General features: G+C 41.3%; 1 protein-coding gene across 1 annotated transcript in view; it reads left to right on the forward strand.

The window, feature by feature from the left end:
• Positions 1-23,609, forward strand: part of LOC110500079 (chemokine-like protein TAFA-2) — a 58,268-nt gene extending 34,659 nt beyond the window's left edge. Inside the window, exons 2-6 of the mRNA XM_021577232.3 lie at positions 9,732-9,835; positions 14,063-14,215; positions 18,914-19,038; positions 19,741-19,798; positions 22,314-23,609. Of these exons, the coding sequence (XP_021432907.1) occupies positions 9,733-9,835; positions 14,063-14,215; positions 18,914-19,038; positions 19,741-19,770 (411 nt within the window). The 5' untranslated portion in view covers position 9,732 and the 3' untranslated portion in view covers positions 19,771-19,798; positions 22,314-23,609. The remainder of the gene's footprint in view (positions 1-9,731; positions 9,836-14,062; positions 14,216-18,913; positions 19,039-19,740; positions 19,799-22,313) is intronic.
• The last annotated feature ends 2,926 nt before the right edge of the window (positions 23,610-26,535 follow it).

Genomic DNA, 26,535 nt, shown 5'->3' on the forward strand with positions numbered 1-26,535 from the left:
AGTTACAAAGTTATTAAGAGTCGGGTGCAGAGTGCTCAGACGATAATTGGCTAACAGGTAGAACAGTCAGTCTCTGTGGCTAATTAAAGGCATTAAATAATCACCTGTCTCTTCTCGCCTGTCCTTGGTACAGAAATGAGAAGTTTCATCAAGCCTCCTAAAAATAGAGCGCTCCCTCGCTCTGACGCCTCACTTTTCACCTTCTCTTTCTCATCAAAGAGGAGCTCAGCGCGCCCGAGCACGGCTTAGACACTCTATTCATGTTTCCTCTCGCTTATTGGCTTCCGTTAATCCGAGGTAGGAATTTTTGGTTTCCGATCACACCAAGTTAGGCTAAGAAAATTGAGCCTGTGACTTTGAATGCGGGATGCGGCCCCCGGGGGGGATACATTGTGTCGTTATTTAACTGTACAATATCTTACCTTTAAAGGCCCAGTGCAGTCAAAAATGTGATTTATATATATTTTCACATTATGAAGTTGAAATAATGCTGTGAAAATGATGATTAAGGACCCTTTAGTGTAATAGCTATTTGGAAAGAGCGGCTGAGATTTGTCTGTTTTGGTGGGATGGAGTTTGGCTTGCCTGCTGTCATCAAATTAGTTAATAGACCAATAAGAAAGAGAGTTCCAAACAATTCTGCCAATAACAGCTAGTTTTCAGTTTTCCCCTCCCCACTCAGACTAGTCTCAGACTGTCCCAGCAAAATTATTGCTTGAGAAACTGCTCTTTGCTAAGCAATTTGTATTTATTTTTGACGATTTTAATTGAAAACAATCACAGTAAGGGACCTAATTGTTACCCAGAAATGATTTGATATTGAGGTAAAAAATTGCTGCACTGGACCTTTAAAGGGAATGTCGTTTTACTCACAACAGATGGAGTCTGAGGTAACAACTGCCAAGCCCATGAACACAACTCTACTATGACATATAAACAAAGTCAGTGCATTAACACTGGTGAAATATGTCATCCCGAGGTTTCTGGAACTAAATTAGTTCTCAGCTCTCCTGTCCGATCACATCAACAGCTCCTTAAATTACATGTAATATTAGGCTTGTTTAAACCAAATTACTGTTACAGGTGTGAATGTGCCTCAGCATCTGTGTACCTGCCAGCTCTCCCAATGGTCTCGATTGAAGGTCACTTTCCCTAGTAGGCAAAGTTGGAGGTGTCGTTATCATGACAATTACTGGTTGCAATGATGTCATAACAAACATTTTTTTGTTATAAGGACGTCATGATTGAAAACAAGAGGGGTGTTCAGGTTTCTTATTTGTCCCAAATTAGCGTCCTAGCTGCATCACCCACGTGGATGCTACAAAACAATGGTGGTGGATCAGGAACGGTACCCTTTACTGTGTCCTTTACGAGCCCCATCTTGTAATTGCAGATAACAGGTCACATTTCATTGTCTTTTGTTCTAAGAAGAATCAATGCAACCCCGTCTTGTGGTGCTTCTGTTGGGCTGCGTTGATTCCCATACGGTGGTTAAGTGTTTGTGAAAAGCGGCCTACCTTAAAAGGTCAGACCACTTGGCACCCTCGGTTTGTTTTATATGTTGCTACTGCACCTCAAGCAAATACTGGGGGAAAACACTCCGAAGCCTAGGTGGTTCTATACAAGAATAAATTACAGTGTTTTGGTGTCTAATGCTAGCACACAGCATGTGTAGACATAGCCTACATACACGCATGCACGCGCAAACGCACACATATACACACCCACGGCCTCACACACTACAGGCATGGCCACGTGCACACTCCCGCATGCACACCTTCCGTAACAATCTGCATCATTCACCATGATTGGATAATTCAAGTGGCTCTCCGTTTTCGACATGTTGTCAAGTGCCAGATCTTTGAAGTCATTTGCTCCCTGCTGAACAGCTAGGACCTATTCACCCTGCAGCACTAAGGCATAATGTGGTGCCACTTCTCTATGGAAGCATCCCAAATGGCACCCTAGTCCCTACATGGTGCACTACTTTTGACAAGAGCCCTATGTAATATAGGCCTATAGGGGATAGGATACCATTTGGGACGTAGCCTATGTTCCCTACACAATACACTGCTTTCTTTCTGTAGCATCGTCTTCTGGGGTTAGGTTGTAAAGGGATGGAAACATTGCTTTAAAAAATATTGCACATGAATATTTCAAAAGGCTGCCTTAGCATGTCAATAGCCGTAACGAGTGTTTCACTTCTGAAGAGAGAATGGTAAAGAGTGACGAGAGGGGAAATATGCTGCATACACTTAGGGAAGGCATCCCACATCATACCCTCATCTATTCACATTCATGATACATGTATTGTAACAGTGTAATTCATACTGCGGTCATAAATAGATGACAAAAGCATAATAAAGCAATATGATTAAACATAAAGGATAATATAAAGATGAGAAAAAATGCCAAATCAAACCAATACATTTTATGACAGACACTGAAGACAGTGGTGATGTGTGGTTAGATAAAAGGACCCAAATATGTCAAGGCTCCAACTCTTTGAGACTGGTGGAGACCAGTGTCTGAATTGCACAGGAAGTGACTATCTGGCGTGATAATCTATCTCCACAATTTGGTTGTATTCTAACGTGTCTGTTTGCGCAGACAGCGCCAGCCTGGGTGGCAGTGTGGATGTTGCATATAAATAACACAAACCTCATCAGGTCATTACTAGTACAGGCAGGTGATGCACACTTCCTCTGTGGATGCGACAAAGGTCACCCACAACAATAATCACCACTTCATCAACATCAGCTGTGCACGTAAGAAATGTCCCGTGGAGGTAGGCGTGGTGTTGTGTGTTGATGAGAGCGAAAAAAAAGTAAGTAATATTACCATTGTTATCAAGTTTGACAAGACCAATATGCATTAAAGGGGTGGCAGGGTAGCCTATTGGTTAGAGCGTTGGACTAGTAACCGGAAGGTTGCAAGTTCAAACCCCCGAGCTGACAAGGTACAAATCTGTCGTTCTGCTCCTGGACAGGCAGTTAACCCACTGTTCCTAGGCCGTCATTGAAAATAAGAATTTGTTCTTAACTGACTTGCCTAGTTAAATAAAGGAAAATAGCTCTTGCTGGGTTTTTTACATTTACATCAGTCGCATCAATCAAGAAGACAAACTTAATACAAGGTACAAAAGGGCATAACTAGTGAATGTAAACGGCAGAACTCAAAGATGTTATTTCATAGTCCCCTATATTCTCTCTCTGATCAATCGGTCTCATGTGGAAGTCATTATTGGGTAGCAGTCAAGGATTCTATCCTGTATGACTACTTCCTGTACTACCCTTCATTAAAAGAAACACTCAAAAGATGCCTTACTACTAAAATGTTTAGACTACATTCATTCATAATTCATAAAGCCTCGGCTAAGAGAGCAATTACGGTCCATTCCAAAATAGACCATTGTACTATGACCTCATAACTCATAGGAGAAGGAAGTGGGAAAAGGAGAGCAAGAGAGGCAGCCATCCAATCCATTGGTGTGAATGCACTGGTTTCTCCTGATTGGTGCCAGAGTGAACTTGATGGGAAACGGATTGAAATATCACACTGGCACCCATACGCCTGTCTGAGGCGGGGTTGAATGTTGCAGCCTGCTACGTTTATGAGCTTGCCCTCTCAAATGGCTTCACATCTCCGATGTGTGATTACGGAAGGTGTCATTACGGAAGGTCATTATGACGGTGACCACTTTGGAAAGGGCACTCAGCGTTGGTGTCTGGTAACAAGTGAACACTTGGAAGTGAAAACTTTTGAAAGGGTTCCAAACTGAAGTCAGGTCATGCATTTAGGGGTCCCTACATTTTCATGTCAGTTACTTACAGTTTATTGGGAAGCTTCTACATGTTGTTTGTGTTTTTTTAATCTCTTCCGGACATGCATTGCCATTTCCATTAGCCAGAGTGACCCGGTTAGCTCAAGATAGACATTGAACCAGAGAATATTTTGTGACAGGGTTTGGTCATTTTGTTGATAGTTTCGACCTAAAAATCACAGACTGTTATGACTGGTGTCACGTCTCGTTTACATTCACATTAAAGCAGGATCATGAAAAGTGTTTGGTGTGACAGAGGGGGAAAAGCATTACTTTCGCTTCATACTGTCAGTGGAGAACATCTGTGTAGCAGAGATGCTTGTTCTGTGACCGTGCAATCGGCCCACTGCAGCTGTCCGAGGTGACAGTCCCTGTCACGGTCGAAGAAAAGAGAGAAAGAGAGGGGGGGAGAGGGGGAGAGGGGGAGTGAGAGAGAGAGACGAGAGAGATAATCCCTGTATCAAATCCAGCTCCAGAGACAGAGAGGAAAGTCCAGGTTTTTGCAGTTTAACGATTTCACTCGCTTGCCTGCCAATCTCCCCATCCACAGCTTTGTCTGTCTCCCACGCCACCCTCTCCCTCACTTTATTACACTGAGGCTTTTATCATATGTTGGGCCATGTCTATAGGAATAAAATCCCATGTTTGTTCGCCGAATGTGTCAGGGCTCTTTGTTGTTATGGCCTCACAAATCCCTCTGTCGGTTACTGTGGGTCGTCTCAAAGAGGTTAGCACAGCACAGTGGCGTAGGAACAGCTCTCATCATGCGTGGCTTAACTGTGTAATAGCTTTGCAACTTCAGCTGATCTTACTTACTATAATGGCTCCACCATTACAGTACCATCAGAGTCTCCTCTCCTGTATGGCCTCTGTCTTTGCTAATAGGGCCCTTACTTTTTTCCACTATGTAAATACAGATGTAGGATCTTAATTTGATCTCCCTGTTGCAGGAGAACTGTCCTGCAATACAGGAAATGTAAATCTTGTCATGTATTTGAGGTATAAAAAGGCTTCTGAAGATAGTAATTTCCACTATGAAATGTATCAAGCCCCCAAAAAATGTCCATTCATTATAATCCACATAATAATTCACATTTCCAGTTGCCGCAGGATTATTTTCCTGCTGTTGCAAACTGGCTCAAATTAAGATCCTACGTCTGTAAGTCTTGATGAATAAATGTCTTCCCTTCCTGAGTTCTTTTCTCTTTACAGTATGTATGTAGGCCAAGGTCGATGGAGTCTTTTGTCCACATTATGAAACCTATTATAGATTGGTCCTTCAAGGCTGGGATATGAGTGACATATGTGTTACGCGGCAAAATATTTTTAGGTTTAACAAATAGGACAGAATGATTTGACATGTATCCCGTTGATACAGTCTGTCTTCACAAGGGAATACAGCTTTTCCGCTATCTGTTCCCCTTGGCAAACGTGGTCTTAGATTTCAGCCCCGCTCTTAAATTATTGAATCTCAAGTTTCTTAAAAAGTAACCTAGTTATGCTATCCATCCCTGACAAAAGTTCTAGAACTTGCAGCAGCATGACCCGTTGGCTGTGAGAACACTCCATCGCTCATCTTTGTTCTTGTATCAGCCTGAATAGACTTACTGATGCAAACACTCACTCTGGGTTGAAAGAGATCTTGGTATGTTGCCCTGCCTGTAGAGTGCCAGCATCTCGCTTTTACCTCAGGTCAGAATCCATCAGTCTGTCCATGGGGAAGGCTGACCTACGACCTTCTCCTCACCACAACGGCACAGGGGGAACTTATCAAAGTCTGTGAACACGACCTCACTCTCCACAGATCAGCCAAGGAGCTCGGCAGAATCGAGTAATGATTTTGGGGAATAGGCTAACATTCAGTGGACGGCTGACCATAACCCCTCAGGAAACTAAAAAGATTTTGCATGGGTCCTGAGATCCTCAAAAGGTTCTATAGCTGCAACATCGAGAGCATGGTTGCATCACTGCCTAGTTCGGCAATTGCTCGGCCTCCGACCGCAAGGCACTACAGAGGGTAGTGCGTATGGCCCAGTACATCACTGAGGCTAAGCTGCCTGCCATCCAGGACCTCTACACCAGGCGGTGTCAGAGGAAGGCCTTAAAAGTTGTCAAAGACCCCAGTCATAGACTGTTCTCTCTACTACTGCATGGCAAGTGGTACCGGAGTGCCAAGTGTAGGACAAAAAGGCTTCTCGTCAGTTTTTACCCCCCAAGCCATAAGACTCCTGAACAGGTAATTAAATGACTAGCGGACTATTTGCATTGTGTGCCCCCCCCCAACCCCTCTTTCACGCTGCTGCTACTCTTCTTTTATCATATATGCACAGTCACTTTAACTATACATTCATGTACATATGTACATACTACCTCAATTGGCCCGACCAACCAGTGCTCCCGCACATTGGCTAACCGGACTGTCTGCATTGTGTCCCGCCACCCACCAACTCCTCTTTACGCTACTGCTAATCTCTGTTCATCATATATGCATAGTCACTTGAACCATATCTACATGTACATACTACCTCAAGCTACCTACCTAACCGGTGTCTGAATGTAGCCTCGCTACTTTTATAGCCTCGCTACTGTATATGACCTCGCTACTGTTTTTCACTGTCTTTTAACTGTTGTTTTTCTTTCTTTACCTACCTATTGTTCACCTAATACATTTTTTTGCACTATTGGTTAGAGCCTGTAAGTAAGCATTTCACTGTAAGGTCTAAACCTGTTGTATTCGGCGCACATGACAAATAAACTTTGATTTGATTTGATTTGAACCACATGCTGACATAATGACCTGTTGGAACCACAGTGAGGACCAGCCTCGTAAGCAGTCCATCGTAGCTTGTGGATGGGAATGAATCACATGGTCTTCATCCAATCACAGTTGGCCTTTTTAGTAATACTACTCAGTCTAACCAATAATTGTACTCCAGAGTATTTGGTGTTATGTGGCAAACACTCAGTTCACAGCTAGAAGTGGCAATGTTCTCATATCAAAGCCATGCATTATGACACAGTTTCAGATATTTATCAAGAATATAGTAATTAACATGAATATGTGCAAAAACAGCATAATTACATAATTCTGTCATATTTGCATTAGTAATCGTTGGCGCTCAATGAAGACACATGTTATTGCTGGTCATTAAACAGTAACAGCATTTAACATCCAACACCTGACTATGAAAACCTGCTAAATATAGATATTATTACATTAAATAGGTAATAATGCGTATTTATATCTTATTAATTCAATATAATATAGCCTTTTATACCTTTTATATTACAATTTAATTAAATCAAAATATACAGTCAATTCCCTTATTTTTCATTGCACTCACTTCCGCTAATTTTACATATAGATCAGCTGTGTATGCATGTTTTTTTCTGTGCGGGAAAACTATTTTTGAAGTGGTCCTTCGATAGCCAATGCAACCGCTCCCCTCTGCAAGGTCAAGTTGAGTCTTTTGAAAGCCTGCGCATTGGTCTGTAACTATTCAATTTGTTTCAGAGAGCGAAGAAGTCAATAGAATAGGAAGGGGCATACGAACAGGAAAGGAAAAATCATTCATTCATTCATTCAGTTTTAAACGAATGCACCTTGTACTCTTGAAAGAAAATCAAATCCACACTCCATAGGCCATACATCGAACAGCAGACCTTACTGCTACAGCGATATAAAGGGAGAAAAGTCCCATTCCAAATGAATTTGAACACAGATATCAATTAAGGCAAACCACTGAGGTGGCACAAGTGAACACTACTATGTTCTTCAAATGAACAATTTGAATAGAGGTATTGTATCGTTAATATCAGCGCACATCCATAGAGTAGAGGCAAAAGAAAAAGAAACTCATCCTCACAAACCAGATTTTAATTATACAGTACATTTCTCTGTGGTTTATTCCTGTTTGGTTTGTTTTTGCTCTCCTCTAAACTTTTGTGTGATATTCGTGTTTTGTGCCTGCAGCAATCAGTGGCATACATTATGCATATTTCCTCTGGGTCTATTCTGTGACAAAACCATGCATTAAACATGAAGTTGTATTTGAATAAAACACACAAATTAGAACTTGACGCTTGCACTTTGACACTATCTTAACTCGAAAATAAGTGTGAGTCTCCTCCTTTCTGTCTAAAACTACAGTACAATTAAAAATTGTAATTTCACACAACGGCGATGTGGAATACGGAGGTAACTCAAATCCCACGGCTTGAAGTGGGACTGTTATTATCTGCACCCTTTCATAGTTTCCCTTGCAATCAAAAGGCTTTTCAAGAATACTAATAATACACAAAATGGTTCTTTACTTCACAGACTTGTGCTTTCTCAGAGAAACCACTCATGTGAGGTAGTGGTATATGTGAGTGTTCAGGGAGGAGTGAAGATTTAGGAAGGGGATGAATAGTTTGCTAAATCAACACTTTCACTGATCCCTCATGATTATCGGAATAATTTTGAACAGTCAGTGAGCAAGGTGAAAAATGGGGTTGTTGACTAGAAAGAGGCTAATAATGTGTTTGTTTGTGCTGTGCATGGCTGATATACTGGCACAGTTATTCAGCGTCATAGTAACATCCACTTATTATGGGAGACGTGGAATGAACAGTACATTTGACAAACCTTTCATTGAAAAATGTAATCCTGTGCAAGGCCACAATGGCAGCTCAGTTCTTTCTATATTAGAGTGGTCAGACTTTTATATGTTTTATCGACCGGCCATCTTTTAATCACTATTTCCGCACTCAAAGGCCGGCTCCCGTTTCATGATGGCAAAAATAAAATGAACTACATGAATAATCTGATAATCCCTGTGAGAGATACGCAATCTATATGTCAATGACCGAGGTGGAGAAAGACAAGGGATGGTGAAATAAAAGGGGTAGACAAAGCATGTAACTGTCTCTGCCTCGTGGCATCTGATACCTCGCCTCTTCCAGTAATTACTGCACCACTTGTGTCTTGTGTTTGAAATTTGATCTTTTCCTGTCAAGGATAGCAAGCAATGCCAAATGATTTATGTATTCCGTCCCAATCTCAACCACACTTCATTAGGGAGAAAAGAGTGCAAGGCCCAGGGTAAGGCAGAAGGAATGGATTCATTCTGAGTAGAAGAACCCAGGATCTTCTCTCGTCTCCTCCCTGTGTGGAGCCACAGCTCACGGGCCTCTGCCCTACTGCCCTACTGAAATGGCAAGGGCCTGTGTGGGGGTGGCAGAGGGACTCACCTGCTCTGAGTGGCCCTTTGGCTCCGTCATAGAGAGAGTGAGAGAGAGAGAGAGTTAATTAGGAAATATGGTAGAGACGGAGGTAAAGCAAGTGAATGAAACTGGAGATGAGGGGATGGGCAGAAAAAGATAGAGAGGGAGAGTGCGATAGAGAGGGGGATAATGAAGGAGAAGGTGGAGATGAGTAGTTGGCTAGTGTGTAGGCTTCTGGTCAGCGGAGGTTGGCCTGATGCCTGATGCAATTTAAATCTCCTACAACACTAGAGAAGACACTACTAGATGGACGCTTGTTGTGCCTATCTTGGAAGTGGATTTGAAAAGGCAGGAGCAGAATGAATGTGAACCATGGGACTTCAATAGTCAAATGTCTTCCTCTTTTCGCACTGATCCAAATAGACACGATTGGTGAAAGTAATATGGCAGAAACCAACGGGATGAGTTTCTTTCACCTGTCCAGTTGTTACAGATCAACGTCGATGAATAATAGCCATGTGGAGAGAGGAAGTCTCATAAGACCACTGAGTTGCAACGGCCATGTTTTGGATGACCTAAATGCCTAACGTGCGAGATGCTGAAGTAGACAATGAGATGCTTGTGTATAAGTGTATAACCATTGTTAAAACAAACTAAGTGTAGCCGTACATCTCTCTTCACCCTCTCTGTTTTTCTCTCGCAGGATGAGTGAGAGACACACACAGCAAGGAAGTAAAGGGGTTCTACTTCTAATGGTCTGCATGGTGACTCTGCTGGAGATGGCTAGACCAACAGAAGGTCACAGAGGTAAGGACAGTACGGTACACCTGTAAGAAGGGGCGTGTTATGATGAGCGTCTGTTGGCTGTCATGGACAAAGTGGAGCATGCGCATTGCATTTTTTTACGCTAATTTTGTCAGATGCCTACTGTATATGTACTGAGTGTACAAAACATTATGAACAGACTGACCAGGTGAAAGCTATGATCCCTTATTGATGTCACTTGTTAAATCCACTTCAATCAGTGTAGATGAAGGGGAGAAGACCGGTTAAAGAAGGATTTTCATGCCTTGAGACAATAGAGACATGAATTGTTCATGTGTGCCATTTAGAGGGTGAATGGGCAAGATAGAATATTTAAGTGCCTTTGAACGGGGTATGGTACTGTAGTAGGTGCCAGGCGGACCGATGGAATGCTTTCGACACCTTGTTGAGTCCATGCCTCAACTAATTTAGGCTGTTGTGAGAGCAAAAGGGGGTGCAACTACAGTCACATCATGCTAGTTTAGGTGATGTCTGATCTCTGAGCCTTCACATTATAATAACTTGTTATAGCCTATAGTATGCCTAGATGTTTTATCTTAGGTCATAGATGATTCAATGCACCTGATGTTCCGTCGGTAAAGGATTGTGTGATAGGGTTTAAATGTGTGAAAGAGATAGTTCAAAACAGTTCCCTTGTCTTGTTAAGACTGTTGACACTCTGGGACACCACTAGAACATCACTAGAGCCCAGTGAGATCAATTATGGCATCTCAGTAACATTACAAGTGTGGGGCAACTCGAATGTTTTAACCTCATTGGTTTCAACACTGAGAGCCTCACTGACAATCCACTTTCGCAGATAATTGGCAAGGTGATTCCGTAGACATGCAGGATGGCCATTCGTGGACATGACAGAACATATTTAGTTTTCTTCCGTCGACCAATTAAAGTAGGGCATGGGCCTCCAGCATGTGGCTTTTGATTGGCAGCGATCCTTACTCAAGGCGCTCATCATTTCTGCCGGAATTGGATCAGAATAATCTCGCACACGTTCAATTTCTATCTGATAGCTTCAGCAGCCCTCTAATTTCCCTCGGGTGTTATTTCTGTTGCTGTAAACCTGTTATCATTCCAGGGATGAAATCAATCCAGAACACGTTCAAAGTCGAAGCAAAAAAATCATTCCCAGAGAACACAAGAAAAAAATAAATTATACCATTGAAAAAAAGAACCACCCTTAGTAAATATTGTTGGTTTCGGCAAGCAAAGAAATTGATTTTCTAATGCACTTTGTGTCCTATTTGAGTGCTCGCAATACTTTTTTAGATTAGTGGCTTCTGTCAGCAAAAAGCTGCATAAATTTGTATGTCTTCAAAACACTCTTCCCTCTTTTCGCTTTGACGTGTCTGCTTTAATTTGCTGAGATGTGCAGGAAGAGCGATCTGCCTCGCCTTCCGAGTTGCTCTCTCTGGTTCACCTTGTATTTGCCATTGTATTGAGTTGTTTACGCGGTCAAGGTGCAATACTGGAGAGGCACAACAAGAGCACTTGACCCTATTGGCAGTCCTACCGGATACACATCCTTGGAATAAGAGATCCAAGGACCTTTACAATCCTTATCACTACAATGATCCACTGTCCTTGTAAAGTCAGTGGAGGAATGTTTCTGATCATCTATATTTTTCCTAGTATTCCAAGTATTGATCCAATGGGAAAACATTGGACATAGACAATTAGCACTGAGACTAATCATATAGCTTTAGTTTGTCCAATTACTGTCATAGACCATTAGCGCATTGCAATAAAATGTACAATGGTCTCACTCCAAAGGTTTACGACCTATCCAGCCTAAAAACATTGTGAGAATGTCCTTATCCCCCCCATTATACGGGAGCAATTCTATTTGAATTATGGGCAACCCAGAACGAGTGTCCTATTATGTCTGTAAGTGCATTTGATCTTCTTTGTCGATTTCCAGTGTTTGTTGGGAAATCAGTTGGCTGGTAACAGTGCAAATGGATTGCCCAAAAAAATAAACATTGTTCTTTTCCTCAAAAGCACAGTTCCCAACCATTTGGGAGTCTTATTTTATCTTTTCTTTTTTTCTGAAACAGCATAATCAATACTGCTCGGTGAGGAATAGATCAGCAATTGCATCGCCCTCAGGAAAATACATTTTATTTCACTTCTTAATCTGATTTGTAGTGTGCCTTGAGGATTTCACTACACAGACTGTCCGCTTCAGTGGAGCCCTGCAATAAAATGTATCTTATGTGTTCACGACCAATTTACATGATCAAAACGATAAGAAACGTTTCTATCTATGGCCCAAGCTTTACGGATGTCAGATGCAGAACACCATAAGGATCAATGATTTGAAAAGCTATTTGTGCCGCTGGTTGTCTTCACTTGCACTATTGCTAAAATTGCATATTCAGTTTAAAAAAATCGAGACATTCTGTACTGTACATCTGAGACCGGCCTGGCCAAAAGCCTCTCAAACAGAGAGAAATAATGCCTATATAAAAAATAAAAAGTGAATATAATCATGAACTGCAGTGTTGGTACCACTTTCGTAACACGGACCCAGAGAATCAATTTGTAGTCAGTGCATAGCAATTACATGGGTCACCAGTTCTTCATCACCTTGGAATATGCTTTTCACCAGCCTATAAAGCCACACACTCCTTTCCCATGCACCGGCCCAGCAGGGAAAGGCGCTTCTCTGGGACTCTGGGAAAAGACTCATTCCCAAGTACATGAAAAAAAAACTCTGTTTCATAGCAGGACAGCACAGTGGTCATACGGCTAGAGCTCCAAATCTACTCAAAAAAACTCTTCCTCTCTGTGTGAAGCGTGGCGCTACTTTTACATAGATCTAAGCAACGCCGGCAGAAACGTATTTGTCTTTCATATCTTTTTTGATACGACTAGAGTGTGAGTCAAACTCCCGCTACGTTCAAGCGATTGCTCCTCAGTTATTTTGATGTATGAGCAGGGACAGGGGGGACGGCGATAGCAGAAGCGCTATCAAAACTTGTGTATTATCAAAAAAGAGCTCCGCCTCCCGCACGACTACTCATCTGCTTGAACTCCTAACAGTTAGTGTGAGGAATCTCACCTGAGCAATAATACACTTATATGCTACTGTGAGTTCATCAACCACTGCATTCAGTTTGATCGAAGCCATTGGAAACATTCAAATGTTATTGATTGAGGTGTGAGTCTTCCACATTGTGTCCCAGTGATGGTGGTGTTGAGGGTGTTACTTTAGGTGTTGATGCAGCTGCAATACAGTCGACTCAATACCCTACCTCCTCCTATGACATTTCTGCCTAATTGAAAAAAAGAAAATAACATAACAAGACATGCAAAAGCAATTTAATTAAATAAGCTTGGCTGGCTTCCCTGGTATAAAGTAAAGCAATCAGTGGGAAGGTTCCACAGCACTTTTCATTTGTTGTTTACCAAATGAGCAATAACTGCCTCTGCAGAAGGACGGACTCCTCGTGAAAATGTCACATGTAATTAAAAGAGCAGGAAGCAGCACAGTCTCTAAATAATTCAGACAATGTAGCCTGAGCTGTAAATTGGCTCAAAATACAGCAACTCCTAAGATAGGTATTTTTCAATTGTTTTTTGAATGGCAGAATAGCCTACTAATTCCTCAGCTGATACTTGCGTTTAAAAACTCTTTTAAAGCTTAATTGTAGTTATTCTGTACCTTCAGGGTTTGGATACCACATAAGTATTTGGGAGCCTCCCTTGACAGGTATATTTCACTTATTTAACTAGGCAAGTCACAAATTCTTATTTTCAATGACAGCTTAGGAGCAGTGAGTTAACTGCCTTGTTCAGGGGCAGAACAACAGATTTTTACCTAGTCAGCTCAGGGATTTGATCTGGCAACCTTCCGGTTACATGTCCAACACTCTAACCACTAGGCTACCTTGCCTCCAGCGTTCTGATTATGTGAACTGGCTGTTAGCCAACCTAATACAAAGTTAACTCTACAATGGACATACAGTATAGTAGGCCTACTCTATTGCCTGTTAAAAATGAACTCTTGATTCTAACTTTTTTTGCAGTCACACAGCATAAGTAATACAATAGTATTTGCGTTGTGGCTCTTTTCTTGTGCTGCACTTTGACGAGAACCTGGGTTTTAGGCTATGTGGAAGTACTGTTGCATTATTTTAGTTCTGGCAAGCATTTACTGACTTATCAAGTGGCTAATTCTGATTTCAATCTGTTCTATGTTTTCTACAGTGCATCAAGTCAGAACCGGCACTTGCGAGGTTGTGGCTTTGCATCGATGCTGCAACAAGAACAAAATAGAAGAACGCTCCCAAACGGTTAAATGCTCCTGCTTCCCTGGACAAGTGGCCGGGACGACCAGAGCTGCCCCGTCTTGTGTAGATGGTACGTTCCAGCTGAATATTTAATGTGCTATCGATGTGTCATTTTTTGCTGATGGTCTGTTCCACTCGGACTAATAGGAGGAGGTTAGGCTGAGATCATCATTAAATCTTTATTTTGTGAGCTCGCACCGTCTTCCTTAGTGAAACTGCTCGTAAGAATTGTTGTTAATTTTGTAACACTTCAGACCACAAGGTGCTTGGTCATAGCCATCCACAGAGGCTTAATTTATACTTTGTTTTATACTTAAACTTTACAATGCACTTTACAAGTGTTAAACTGTAATGAAATGTGTTAAAAAGTGTTTACCAGAAGTGCTCCTGTGCCATAGTCGTATCCTCATGGGAAATTAGTTTGGTCTCCTGTTTTTCAACCTAAAATTCCTTACATTTATTGGAGTATGGTACTTTACAACTCAGTAGTGTCTCTGCCTTTTACAGTAATGGCCTTGCTGAATTGTACTCCATGTGGGCCTATTAGAATGAGCTGAACATGCCAAATACACTGCCATCAGAAAGTATTCACACCCCTTGACTTTTTCCACATTTTGTTGTGTTACAGCCCGTGTTTAAAATTAATTAAAGTTAGATTTTTTTTGGTCACTGGCCTACAGAAAATACCCCATAATGTCAAAGCGGAATTATGTTTTAATGTTTTTTTTTCAAATGAATAAAACATGAAAAGCTGAAATGTCTTCAGTCAATAGGTATTCAACCCCTTTGTTATGGCAAGCCTAAATACGTTCAGGAGTAAAAGATGTGCTTAACAAGTAACATAATAAGTTGAAAGGACTTTGTGTTTAACATGATCTTTGAATGACTACCTCATCTCTGTAAGTTCCCTCAGTCGAGTAGTGAATTTCAAACACAGATTCAACCACAAAGACCAGGGATGTTTTCCAATGCCTCGCAAAGAAGGGCACCTGTTGGTAGATGGGTATACATAAAAAAAAACAGACATTGAATATCCCTTTGAGCATTGTGAAGTTATTAAGTTATTAATTACACTTTGGATGTATCAATACACTCAGTCACTACAAAGATACAGGCATCCTTCTTAACTCAGTTGCCAGAGAGGAAGGACACCACTCAGGGATTTCACCAGGCCAATGTTGACTTTAAAACAGTTAGAGTTGAATGGCTGTTATAGGAGAAAAGTGAGGATGAGTCAACGACATTGTGGTTACTCCACAATACTAACCTAATTGACAGAGTGAAAAGAATGAAGGCCTATACAGAAAGTAATACTGCTAAAAATGTGGCAAAGAAATACATTTTATGTCCTGAATACAAAGCGTTATGTTTGGGGCAAATCCTACACAACACATCATTGAGTACCATTCTTCAAGCATGGTGGTGGCTGCGGCATGTTACCGGTATGCTTGTCATCAGCAAGGACTAGGGAGTTTTTTTTATGATTAAAAGAAATGGAATAGAGCTAACCACAAGCAAAATCCTAGAGGAAATCCTGGTTCAGTCTTCTTTCCAACAGACACTGTGAGACAAATTCAACCTTCAGCAAGACAATAACCTAAAACACAAGGCCAAATATACATTGTAGTTGCGTACCAAGATGACATTGCATTTTCCTGAGTTGCCTAGTTACAGTTTTGACTTAAATTGGTTTGAAAATCTATGTCAAGACTTGAAAATGGCTGTCTAGCAAAGATCAACAAGAAAAACGCGCAAATACTGTACAATCCAGGTGTGCAAAGCTCTTAGAGACTTACCCAGAAAGACTCACAGCTGTAATCGCTGCCAAAGGTGATTCTAACATGTATTGACTCAAGGGGTGTGAATTACAGGAGCTTGGTGGCACTTTAATTGGGGAGAACGGGCACGTAATAATGATTGGAGCAGAATGCACATGGTCAATGGTCAATGCACATGGTTTCCAGGGGTTTGGTGCCATTCCTTTTTCTCACTTCCGGCCATTATTATGAGCCGTTCTCCCCTCAGCAGCCTCTACTGGTGTGAATACTTTCTGAAGGCACTGTACCTATAGGACGTGAAAGTAGATGTTGTGAATCTCAGAGCCGTTTCAATGAGTGTTATCTTCAGGCACCCAGAAATGTGTTGTCTTTTCCCACCAGAACCCAATTTTACGCCTTCAGTGCAACGTTGGGCCGAAGCCCGCTACAGCACAGCAGCGTTACCGGAGTGCCAAGTCTAGGTCCAAGAAGCTTCTAAAAAGCTTCTACCCCCAAGCCATAAGACTCCTGAACATCTAGTCAAATGGCCACCCAGACTATTCACATTGCCCCCCCCCCCCTTTACACCGCTGCTACTCTCTGTTGTTATCATCTATGCATAGTCACCCCTGTCTATAGTCTCGCTATTATTATTTTACTGCTGCTCTTTAATTACTTGTTACTTTTATTTCTTATTCTTATCCGTATTTTTTTAAACTGCATTGTTGTTTAGGGGTTCGTAAGTAAGCATTTCACTGTAAGGTTGTATTCGGCGTATGTGACTAATACAATTTGATTTGATTTAAAGCCGGATTCACCTACCGTTGATACCGTACGACTTAATCCTCAAATTACTGACAGATCAGGGGTATAAGTGACTGCTCCTTGTTTTGGAGTGAATCTCATGTGTGGCAAGCAGGGAATGTGTTTCCGTGAAATAAGTGTGAAATTAGATATACATTTGATTCATATGTGGTGAGCGAAGTATGCCAAGAGTATTCTTGGCTTTCAAAAACATATGTCTTCCTTAAATCTCTTATATGTTTTCTGGATTCGTAAGAGGTTTTCAATGTACAGGATAAGAATGTCAATACTGACCATCATTTTATAGGTCTAATCAATCAATGATGAAATCAGTGTATGTTTGCGTGTGAACTGTAAATTTGAGTGCTTCAAAATTGCCAGTAGAAAGAAATGTACTTGATTTACTTATCTTTATTTTAACCAGGCAAGTCCGTTAAGAACAAATTCTTATTTACAATGATGGCCTACCCAGGCCAAACCTTAACGACGCTGGGCCAATTGTGCACCGCCCTATGGGACTCCCAATCACAGCTGGTGATAGCCTGGAATCGAACCAGGGTCTGTAGTGACGCCTCTAGCCCCGAGATGCAGTGCCTCAGACCGTTGCGCCACTCGGGAGCCCTCACGGTAAATGTGCTTCTTCTGAAGCATAAAGCTGACGACTGCTGCGTCATGTTTCCTTTCATTGCGTTATATCACACAGCCACTCTGATTTCCACGTTCAAGGTTTAGCTACACTTCAACAGGCCTCACTGCAAAGTCAACTCAGCTTTACATATCCTCAAAACCGCTTTATAATTCCACAAGGCTGAAGTTTTGACCACAGAACCGTGAATTCACAACCCTCCCAGTTTTGCTAATCTGATATTATATTTGCTGCATTCCTTGTGCACCTGGTATCATATTCAAAAGCTCACAGATTAATTTGCAAGTCTCCAAACCTGTTCCCTTGTATTGCACAGTGAATGTAGGTGATTAACAGTGGTGTATATCAGAATGTTAAGGCTATTGTATCATTGTCCCATAAAGTCCTTATTATGCTACTAGGTCTATGGGAAGTGGAGAACACTCGTTTCTGCTTTGAAATGAATAGAAAGAGCACAGCAATCACTATGTTCTCTAAGGGAAGGTCGACGATTTGAAACCCTCCCATTTTCGAAAAAGGCACTTGAAGTTGACTTACATCTATGCCATGTCAGTCCCAGAACATCACTTACCCACACTAATGTGGCAGTCAGACCACCAACCAGGCAGAAAGAGCTGCCTCAGTTTGAGCTTGAAAAGCAGTTCACACCTAAAGTCTGGCACCAGATGCGTTTGACCTATTCGATGACATTTGAGTATTGACATTCTCCGCAAATTAAAGCGCTGTGCCAATGGCGCCCAGTTTAAAGTGCTCCACGGGTGATCTCTGAAAAATGATCAGCACTTAACCTTTTAATTATTCTTTTTTATACATCCAGGGATTACCTGAGCTCTCATCTCAGTTTGAGCCTGATCACCTCCTCAAAGCATTGTTAAGTGTTTGAAATCTATTCTGTTCCAACAGTTTGGTGGACATCAAACCGTATGATACAGCCAACGTTGTACAATTACTGTCACTTCTAAAGGTGCATTACACAAAATTGCTGTTATAATCATCCCTGTGGGATACAAATAAGTCTCTGTGCATGATGGTTTGGCTCTCATTAAATACAATACAACTACTTCATGGTATTTTGTGGTGATGGGGGGGGGGGGAATCGATACCGTTACCTTTCACCATATTATTTTTTGACAATATTGTATCAATATTTGACTCCAAGTATTGATTTGTAAAATAAATAGGTGGGTAGCTAAGCGTTAGGTAGTCGGCTGCACCTGCACCAAAACGCCGCTATTTTTCATCCTATAGCTTGTTCTCCATCTTCTTTTTAAATTGTGAGCCAACATGTTTTCAGCACTTTTTATTTCCCTGACTGATCAAAACTCATTTTCTCATGGCTCTCTAATGTCTCTCTCTGCAGCAGACATATAGTGAGCAATAAGTTTGGGAACATCAAATCGCAGTACATGTAGAATCGTGAGAATCGCAATACATATCGTATTGGCACCTAAGTAATTGCCTGCCCTAGTGTTTAGTAAAACAAGGAAGATGTCTATTCCTGTATGTCTCCCTAGTATCTCTCAAAGCTGCTCATTGTAACGATGTCTCTGTTCTCCCCTAGCCTCTATAGTGGCGCAGAAGTGGTGGTGTCAGATGCATCCATGTCTGGATGGGGAGGAGTGTAAAGTCCTCCCAGATCTGAAGGGATGGAGCTGCGCCACGGGGAACAAGATAAAGACTACCAAGGTAAGGGCCATCGTAATCAACACATTGCACTTTAGACAGTGGCAACAAGGCATTGAATTTCATTTCAGCTGTACAGGGTACCAACATGGTAGCTGCATAGTAGTCCTCATAGTAACCAAGTACAGTCAACTTCAGTTTAAGAAGGCACCTGTTGTTTCTCAACCTATTGACCTTGCTTACTTGTATCATTAGTCAAGGTCAAACTGTTTAGTCTGAAATTACAGTACTCTGCCGTGCCATTGCTAAAACTGTCTAATGTTTGCAGTCACTACTGGGACCCAGGGGGCCTATATCTGAGGGGCCAACATGTCTCCTTAGCACTATCAGAGCCATTTTGAGGACCAAAACGTGCAAATTACTCACTCCAATTACATGCTTTTAACGCGGTAACCCGATGCCCATATCCTTCCCTGGGTTATGACGACCCCTAGACTTGAGTTCTGCCTCCTTCCATGTACTTAATTATTTAAACTGGCCACACCACACCTGTCTGGAGCCTGTAATTATCGATCCAGGGATTAGTCGGCACCTCAAAATGGAATGTATTTTTTTTTGCTGGCCGGTATTGCTGCAGCAGTATTGATGGATTGATCAACCGTAATAACCTCACGCACGTGTTAATTCCGCCTGGGTTGAAATTTAAAACTCATCTCTTCACTTCTTCTTTTTCCCCTGTCTTTGTTAACACGGAACGCCGGAAAGATCTCGTCGGACAGGGATCAGCTCTGGTAACCCTTGATGCCACGGGAACCGAATCAAGGTGATGCAATCTTGTTAGATGAATTTGATTGAATTAGACCGGTACCAGTGTTAATGTTCATTGTTTTCTGAATTCAGACTATAGCATTTAATGCAAATATTGAAAATTACAGTTTAAACATGATCTGCATCCTACTGTGTCAAGTGCTGGTGAGAAACAGCAAACAAACCATTTCCATTAGTTTGAACATTTGCTTAATGAGGAAATAAGATTTACACCATGCTCCTTAATTGTACTTATTAGGATGCAAGTAATGACTATACATGGATAATTTATGGTTTAAATAGATAAATTCAACAAAACAGCTGGAGAGAGTGTTCTAATTGCTTTACCTGCCATCCAAGATACTTCAACATCTTTTTCGAAGATGGAAAATACATTGCTTCCCCATTATGTGATTATGCCATCTCAATAAAATTGCCTTACATTAAAATGGAAGCATATTTCCATCTACCCGCTAATGTGCTTCCCTGCCACAGGCAAAACCGATTGAGAATGCAGGAGAACGAACAAGAGAATGATTATCTAGCATAACATGTCCAAATAACCCATTTAGCCATTATAGATTGGAAAATGATAATTGTACAGTGAATAATGAGCCGAGCCAGGTTGGGTATCTTTCTGTTACGTATTTCATCCTCTGACCCATGCAGCTATAGGCCTGTTTCGCTCATTGTTTTCCCTCAGCCTTAGGTTTAACACAATGTATGTGATTGAATATGATTCCGAAAGAGATTGTGAGTTAAATGTTTTAAAGGCAGCCTGAAAAACCTTCAGAAGGTGCCACATTCCTATTTAATTCCTCCTGTCTTCTGTTGGTGATGATGATCTCAGCCGATGCATTAATTTTCCCCTTTCTGCGACAACTCCACGGAGATGCCGTTAGATCTGTCTCGTGTTGGCTCCTTTCTCTGCTGACAAAAGCCCGCACCTTCTCTTTGTCTTTGTAGCATGGAATTATTCTCAAATTAGTACCACATTAATCACAGTGACAGCTCGGAAATGTAAATGGCTCGTTGAGGGGGAGAATTTATTGCAATGTGAACGACAAGAAGACGCTCTTTCCTTACACATATGCAAAGTGGCATAGTGCTAACCTAAATATCTGTGGAATTTACTGAGAGTATGTTTGATATGATTATGAGAGATTTTTTAATATGAAGTTAGGCGATGCCTGGGGGATTGTCATTGAATTTTTTTATCACTATATTTTAAGATAATTTATTCAGAGACAGAGAATACAGTGTATTATGACATATGAAAAATGTGCCTGTCCACAGTCTGATTAGTCTGTCAAAGGTGCCTGTTTTCTTTGCAAAGTTCAGCAGTAAAAATGTAGCTTGACAACTCCCGTGGCAGCTGTCAGACTGGCCTAGTCAGGAGACAGTCTGCTGGAATCGATAGTGGAACGTCGTTATGAAGGTGTTATGGGTGTTCCTCGCAAGGCACGTTTCTTAAGCCCTTTCCGGAATGTACTTTTGCCTGAGCCGAGGAGCTGTCAGTCAGAGCCGGAGCTTCATGACGGGCAATTTAATCTTGTGAAGGGTCCGAAGTGCTGAGAGTATCTGACAGCATTAAACTAGGGGAGGCAGAAAACCTCAGTCTGTAAGGTAAGGCAAATTCTATCCACACAAGTCCTAAAAACACCATCCCTGTCAGGATAGGCTACAATCTGATATAGAAGGTGGAACAGGAACATTTTTGAACAACAACTTGGCCTTAACTGCAAAACATAATCTCTGTTTAAATTTTCTTCAAGGAATTTCCTCCCACTGAGTGTAGTCTACAACTACAAATCATTTCCCAGCACGGATGGGGATAGGCATTTAGTTGGAAAAGCACATTTTTATCCAGGGGAAAGCACTTGTGCCTTTCAAATCTTGATTTAGTATTATGCTTATCATTATTGTTTTGCCCCTATCTGGAAAAAGAAGTGGACAAAATCATGTGTGACTTGTGCAGTCAGTGTGACAGAGGTAATTTCAGTGGCTGAGAACGCTAATGAGTTTGCTTTGTTTGTTGACCACTGTGAGTGAAGACGCTAATATCTCCTGATAGCTTTCCTTTGCTCACTTTATTGCCCTTTCTCATTAAAACGAGCAAAGAAAACCAACCACCTAATTCATACAAGATTAGGTCATGAGATTAAGAATTGTAAACTTTTCAAAAAAGGTCTTTTCATAATACGGGCAGATGAACCGTAAACTTTAGATGCAAAAGGCCTTGCGATTGACTTGTGATTACTTTGCACCAAATAACCTCAAATTCTTCTGGGAAAAGTACAAGATAGAAACTGACTCTGTAGTCACTCGGGATTGAATGTAGAACAATGGATTTTTAATTAATCTGTTCATTAACCTTTATGTCTACACTTCAATGACACTCTTTAGAATCCTTTGCTAACTCAACAACTGGGTGGTGAAAACACTGACGTTGGTTGTATTGCACATACTGTATTAATGGTGAGACGGAATCAGGATGGCCTGATGTTCATGGAAATGTGTGTGTGTTACAGGTGGATCAATAAATGTTACTGGGTCTTTACCTGTGGAATACCATCATGGACTCAAGAACATTGCAGTGACCCTTTTTGTAAATAGAGACTCCCTCTATTGGAGACTATACTATGAATCTTCTGGAAGACTTACAAGCACAGGGTAACAAAGGACATCTGGATGAGACGAGAAGAGTGGACACTACTAAATGATTGCTCAGTAGAGGGGACCTTTATTTTGAAAAGCCCAGACATGACTACCACCACATTGGACATTAGGATGTCTTTTTATTCTCTAACATTGTTCTGCTTATAGTGGATTACAATGGTGAATTTTGCCAAAACATTAAAAACATTATTTGGAAAGTGATAGTTTTTCTTAGGGAAATAGTTTTTTCCCCCTCAGAATGCATTGTGCATCATTACTGTAACAGAGTATCATCAATATCAAGAATTTCCCCCATGAATATTAGGGACGAGTCAAATTCGATCCAGTTTTTATCAATGAAATGATGGTCAGAAAATGGTAAGAAGAAGAAATATAAAATTGGTGAACCTTATTGTATTGAGCCAATCATTGAACATGCAGGGTGATTTTCAAAGGAGCACAAAAAAGGCACAGGTACTGGAATTGGCGTATGTACACCTCCATATTTTTTAAATGGGTGGCCATCATTGTGGGTGGCCATTCTCGATGGTGCTGCGCGCAGGGAACATGGCTTATTCAAATGAGAGTTGCAATCAATGGCCAACCAATGAGAGTTGAGAGAATGTGATGTATCCAAGGACAAATTGATGTAGACTACTGATCTATAAGGCAGACTACAATGTAGGATTTCCACCACCAAAACTGAAAACTGAAGGTCATGTTTGATTTGCATGTTTTATTCCAAGGGCATCATCTTTCATTTCGTCTAGAGCAGATTGGGGCACTAGGTGCATACTTTTGAAAATGTACACATGAATGAAAGTGGTGCACAAATGAGTTACCCCTAGTGTGCTTAGCGTTTGCTTATGTTCTTTTGAAAATCCTCCTATCAACTGCCAGCTGATCCAGTTAGTTTGTCTATGTTGCACAATGCTGAAGCTCAGATTCGAATGTCCATGTAATGTTTATGTTAATGTATGCAAGCTAAAATGCATTCATTCTACAATACTGGCTATAGTCCATGGGGTTGGTAGGGGCCGGTTAAGTGTTAAGTACTTTTTAAAATTACTTTCTGATTCGCTGATAACTTTTCAACAGGTATCTCTGACACTTCCTTCGTCTGTGCAAGTGATAACATCTTCGAATAATAAACTGTGGTTGTGTCTTAACTTAATGCTTGTGTTGTGACCCTTAACCTCCTCAGGTGTAGGAAGAAGAAACCAGAGATTGACTCTGTTTAGCTATGCTTCACACAGTGTAGGCTACAGTATGAAGCTGATAAGGCTTCATAATGATTATGCAACAACCCTTAGATTGAGTATCTTTATTGTGGAATGGAACATTGATTCCCTTCAGAGTCCTTCAGAGTTTGTTTGCTATTCTTGTGGGGACTTCTGGTTAAACACGTACACACACTTTGAAAACGTACATCCAGAACATTAAAGATTTTCAGGATAAAAGATACAAATATAGCAAACTACAAATCATAAATTGGTATTTTCAACCATTATGAAAGCAAAGCCCACAAACTCAAAGTCAGTTGTCAACCCCACTCAACTAGAACCTACCTTTTCAAACGCTCCCCCTCAAGAATACCATTGTTTGCCTTTCATGGGCAGACAAACATTGATGTCACCACAGTAAATACATCACACCGAGAGAGGAGCTAATGAAATCTAGGGGTTATTGAGTTCCAAGAACATGACAGCCAGGAGAGAAAAAACCTTCATAAAATCACAACTGAAAAGGCATGGGACTGCGAGAATAATACCAGTAAATGAGTGGCGTACTGGCATAATGTCAACATAATAATAATGATTTTCTTGGAGCTCTTTAAATGTGTATTTCCAGTGCAGTAATTCTATGGGTGTATAGTTTCTTTGGGGCAATATAATATAGAAAAACAGCATGTTCACTTAGATTGTCAGTTGTATGGAAAGGACTAGGCTCAAAACAATAGGCTACTTATTTTGTTTTCCTAGGTCATGTCAATATGGATCCTTTACTGTACTCTAGTCCACTTGACGAAGGTACGGTATACAGTAAGGTTAAAGGTGGTACCTCATGTTTATATAGTTAATTTGGCTCCTCTTTAGATTTACATGGACACATGTCTTATTCTTGTACAATCCTTGTACGATTGACTGATATCATCTCCCAGCAGCCTCAGTGCCCTTTCTTACTGAACCACTGAGGTTCCTTTGCAACGCACCGCTTCCGACTATGTCAAACAACACCGTCTTGAATGACATGGCTTCCCAAGCCTGCTAACGCACTCCCACCCTTAAGTCTGTGAAATGTGTTGAAGCGGCAGCAGAAGACGAAGGGCTGCTGCCCCGAGCGTCTCAGTTTGTCATGTTTTGCGGATTCCTCTTAGACGAGCAAATGCTTCCTTTAAACACAGAGCTTCACCTTCGATTACAAAGGGCACCCCATTCAGAACAACACATACTCTCCACCATCAGAAGGCCATGACACCCCGCGAGCCTCAGAGCGTTAAAACGGGTTGACATTTTAACAACCCTCACAGATTCTCTGCCGCTTTCTGACACGTCTCAATGCTGTGATGGGTAAGGTGAGGGAGGTGGTGGAGTTAGCAATGAAAGAGAAAACAGTGAGCTGAACTAGGAAGCTCTCTCTTTCTTTCTCTGATGCTTCTTGATTCAAATGAGGTAAAGGCATTTGTCTCGTTCTTTTTTCCACTGCTGCCATTACAAATGTACATCAAAGGAATCCCGTTCCTCTCACCATATGCTGTATAGTTTCATAATCTTACGTGGGTTTTGTAATTAAATGCTCCGCCAGGGGAATGGAGCTTGTCGATTCTCTGGGAAAGGAAAATTTCATTAAAGAAGCTCAGTGTAAAACATTGGTGATGCTATCGCCAGCTTTGTACTTTCATTTCATTTTATAGTTTTGCATAACAAAAGGACTTGTCAGGCTTACATGTTGGAAAAAGTATAGATATGGAATGAATCGTTCTAATCATTTTAAGACAGGGAGTGTTGATAGCCTATAGTTTCCCCCCCCCCCTAAACTTTCCTCAGGCTTGGAGATATGCGTGGACTTGGAAAAGAGACAGCATATGGGGAGATTATTTGGCCGATAATGAACTTTTCGGATAACGCATTTAGCCAGACAATTTATTTTTTAATTCCCTAGACAATTCATAGTATTTAATTTGACAGTAGATGTAGTGACTAGTCAACAGCATGTGTGGAGAACCAGCAAAATTACACCATTTCCTGTTCTTAATAATTACTGGCCGAGCACAGTTTCCCTGGACACCCCCCGCAAAGTGTTGTAGCCGCCGCTGATAAATAGGCAAGTTAGATGTATGACAACTATATTGTCTGTCTGTTTCACTTACTACCCATGTAGATTGGACAACACAAACAATTCACTCGCTACATGTGGAAACAAAAAAATCAGGTTACTGTCAAATTATTATTGTAAAAAATTAATAAAATGTAGACATAGGTGTGAGATGGGGGTGTATGGGTCCCCAGAGTTAGTGCCTTGCGGGGCTGCAGGGGTTTCTGCTACGCCAGGGCTAATAATAAGAGCTCCCAGGTAAGCACTGCTCTAGGATCAGCAGTACACCTGCACTTTAAGCACAAAAAAATAGCTTTTATATTGATGCATTCTGTAGACCCAGGTCCTAATACTCTAATTGCTAATGGTCCCTACAACCTGTATGTTGGACAACCTTCTGCCACTAGAACATTTTGTCCTACTCATTAATTTCACTGTTGCAGCCTGGGCCCACCAAGATGCACAAAGACATTTTACGAAGCCAAACTTCAAATTGCCCTCCTTTGACCTGCTATATTGAAGCAGCTCCATGACGGACTGAACGAGTCACAGCCTGTGATTCATTCTGCTTCTCAGCTGCTAATGATGATCACCTGTTCGGTCCCCTTTCTTTCTCAAACGCTTTAAAATGAGCTGCTATTAACAGGTCATGGGAATCATAAAAAACACTGCAACATGGTGTCCTCCAATAAGAAACAGTTAAAGCTCGAACACAAAGCCCTAAACAATCACATTGTGGTAGGACTGGTGGTCAGATTGGCCGATAATTGTATAGTTTTC

The sequence above is a fragment of the Oncorhynchus mykiss genome, chromosome 21, assembly GCF_057628025.1.
Source record: "Oncorhynchus mykiss isolate SJ-2025 chromosome 21, ASM5762802v1, whole genome shotgun sequence".
NCBI classification, from domain to species: Eukaryota; Metazoa; Chordata; class Actinopteri; order Salmoniformes; family Salmonidae; genus Oncorhynchus; species Oncorhynchus mykiss.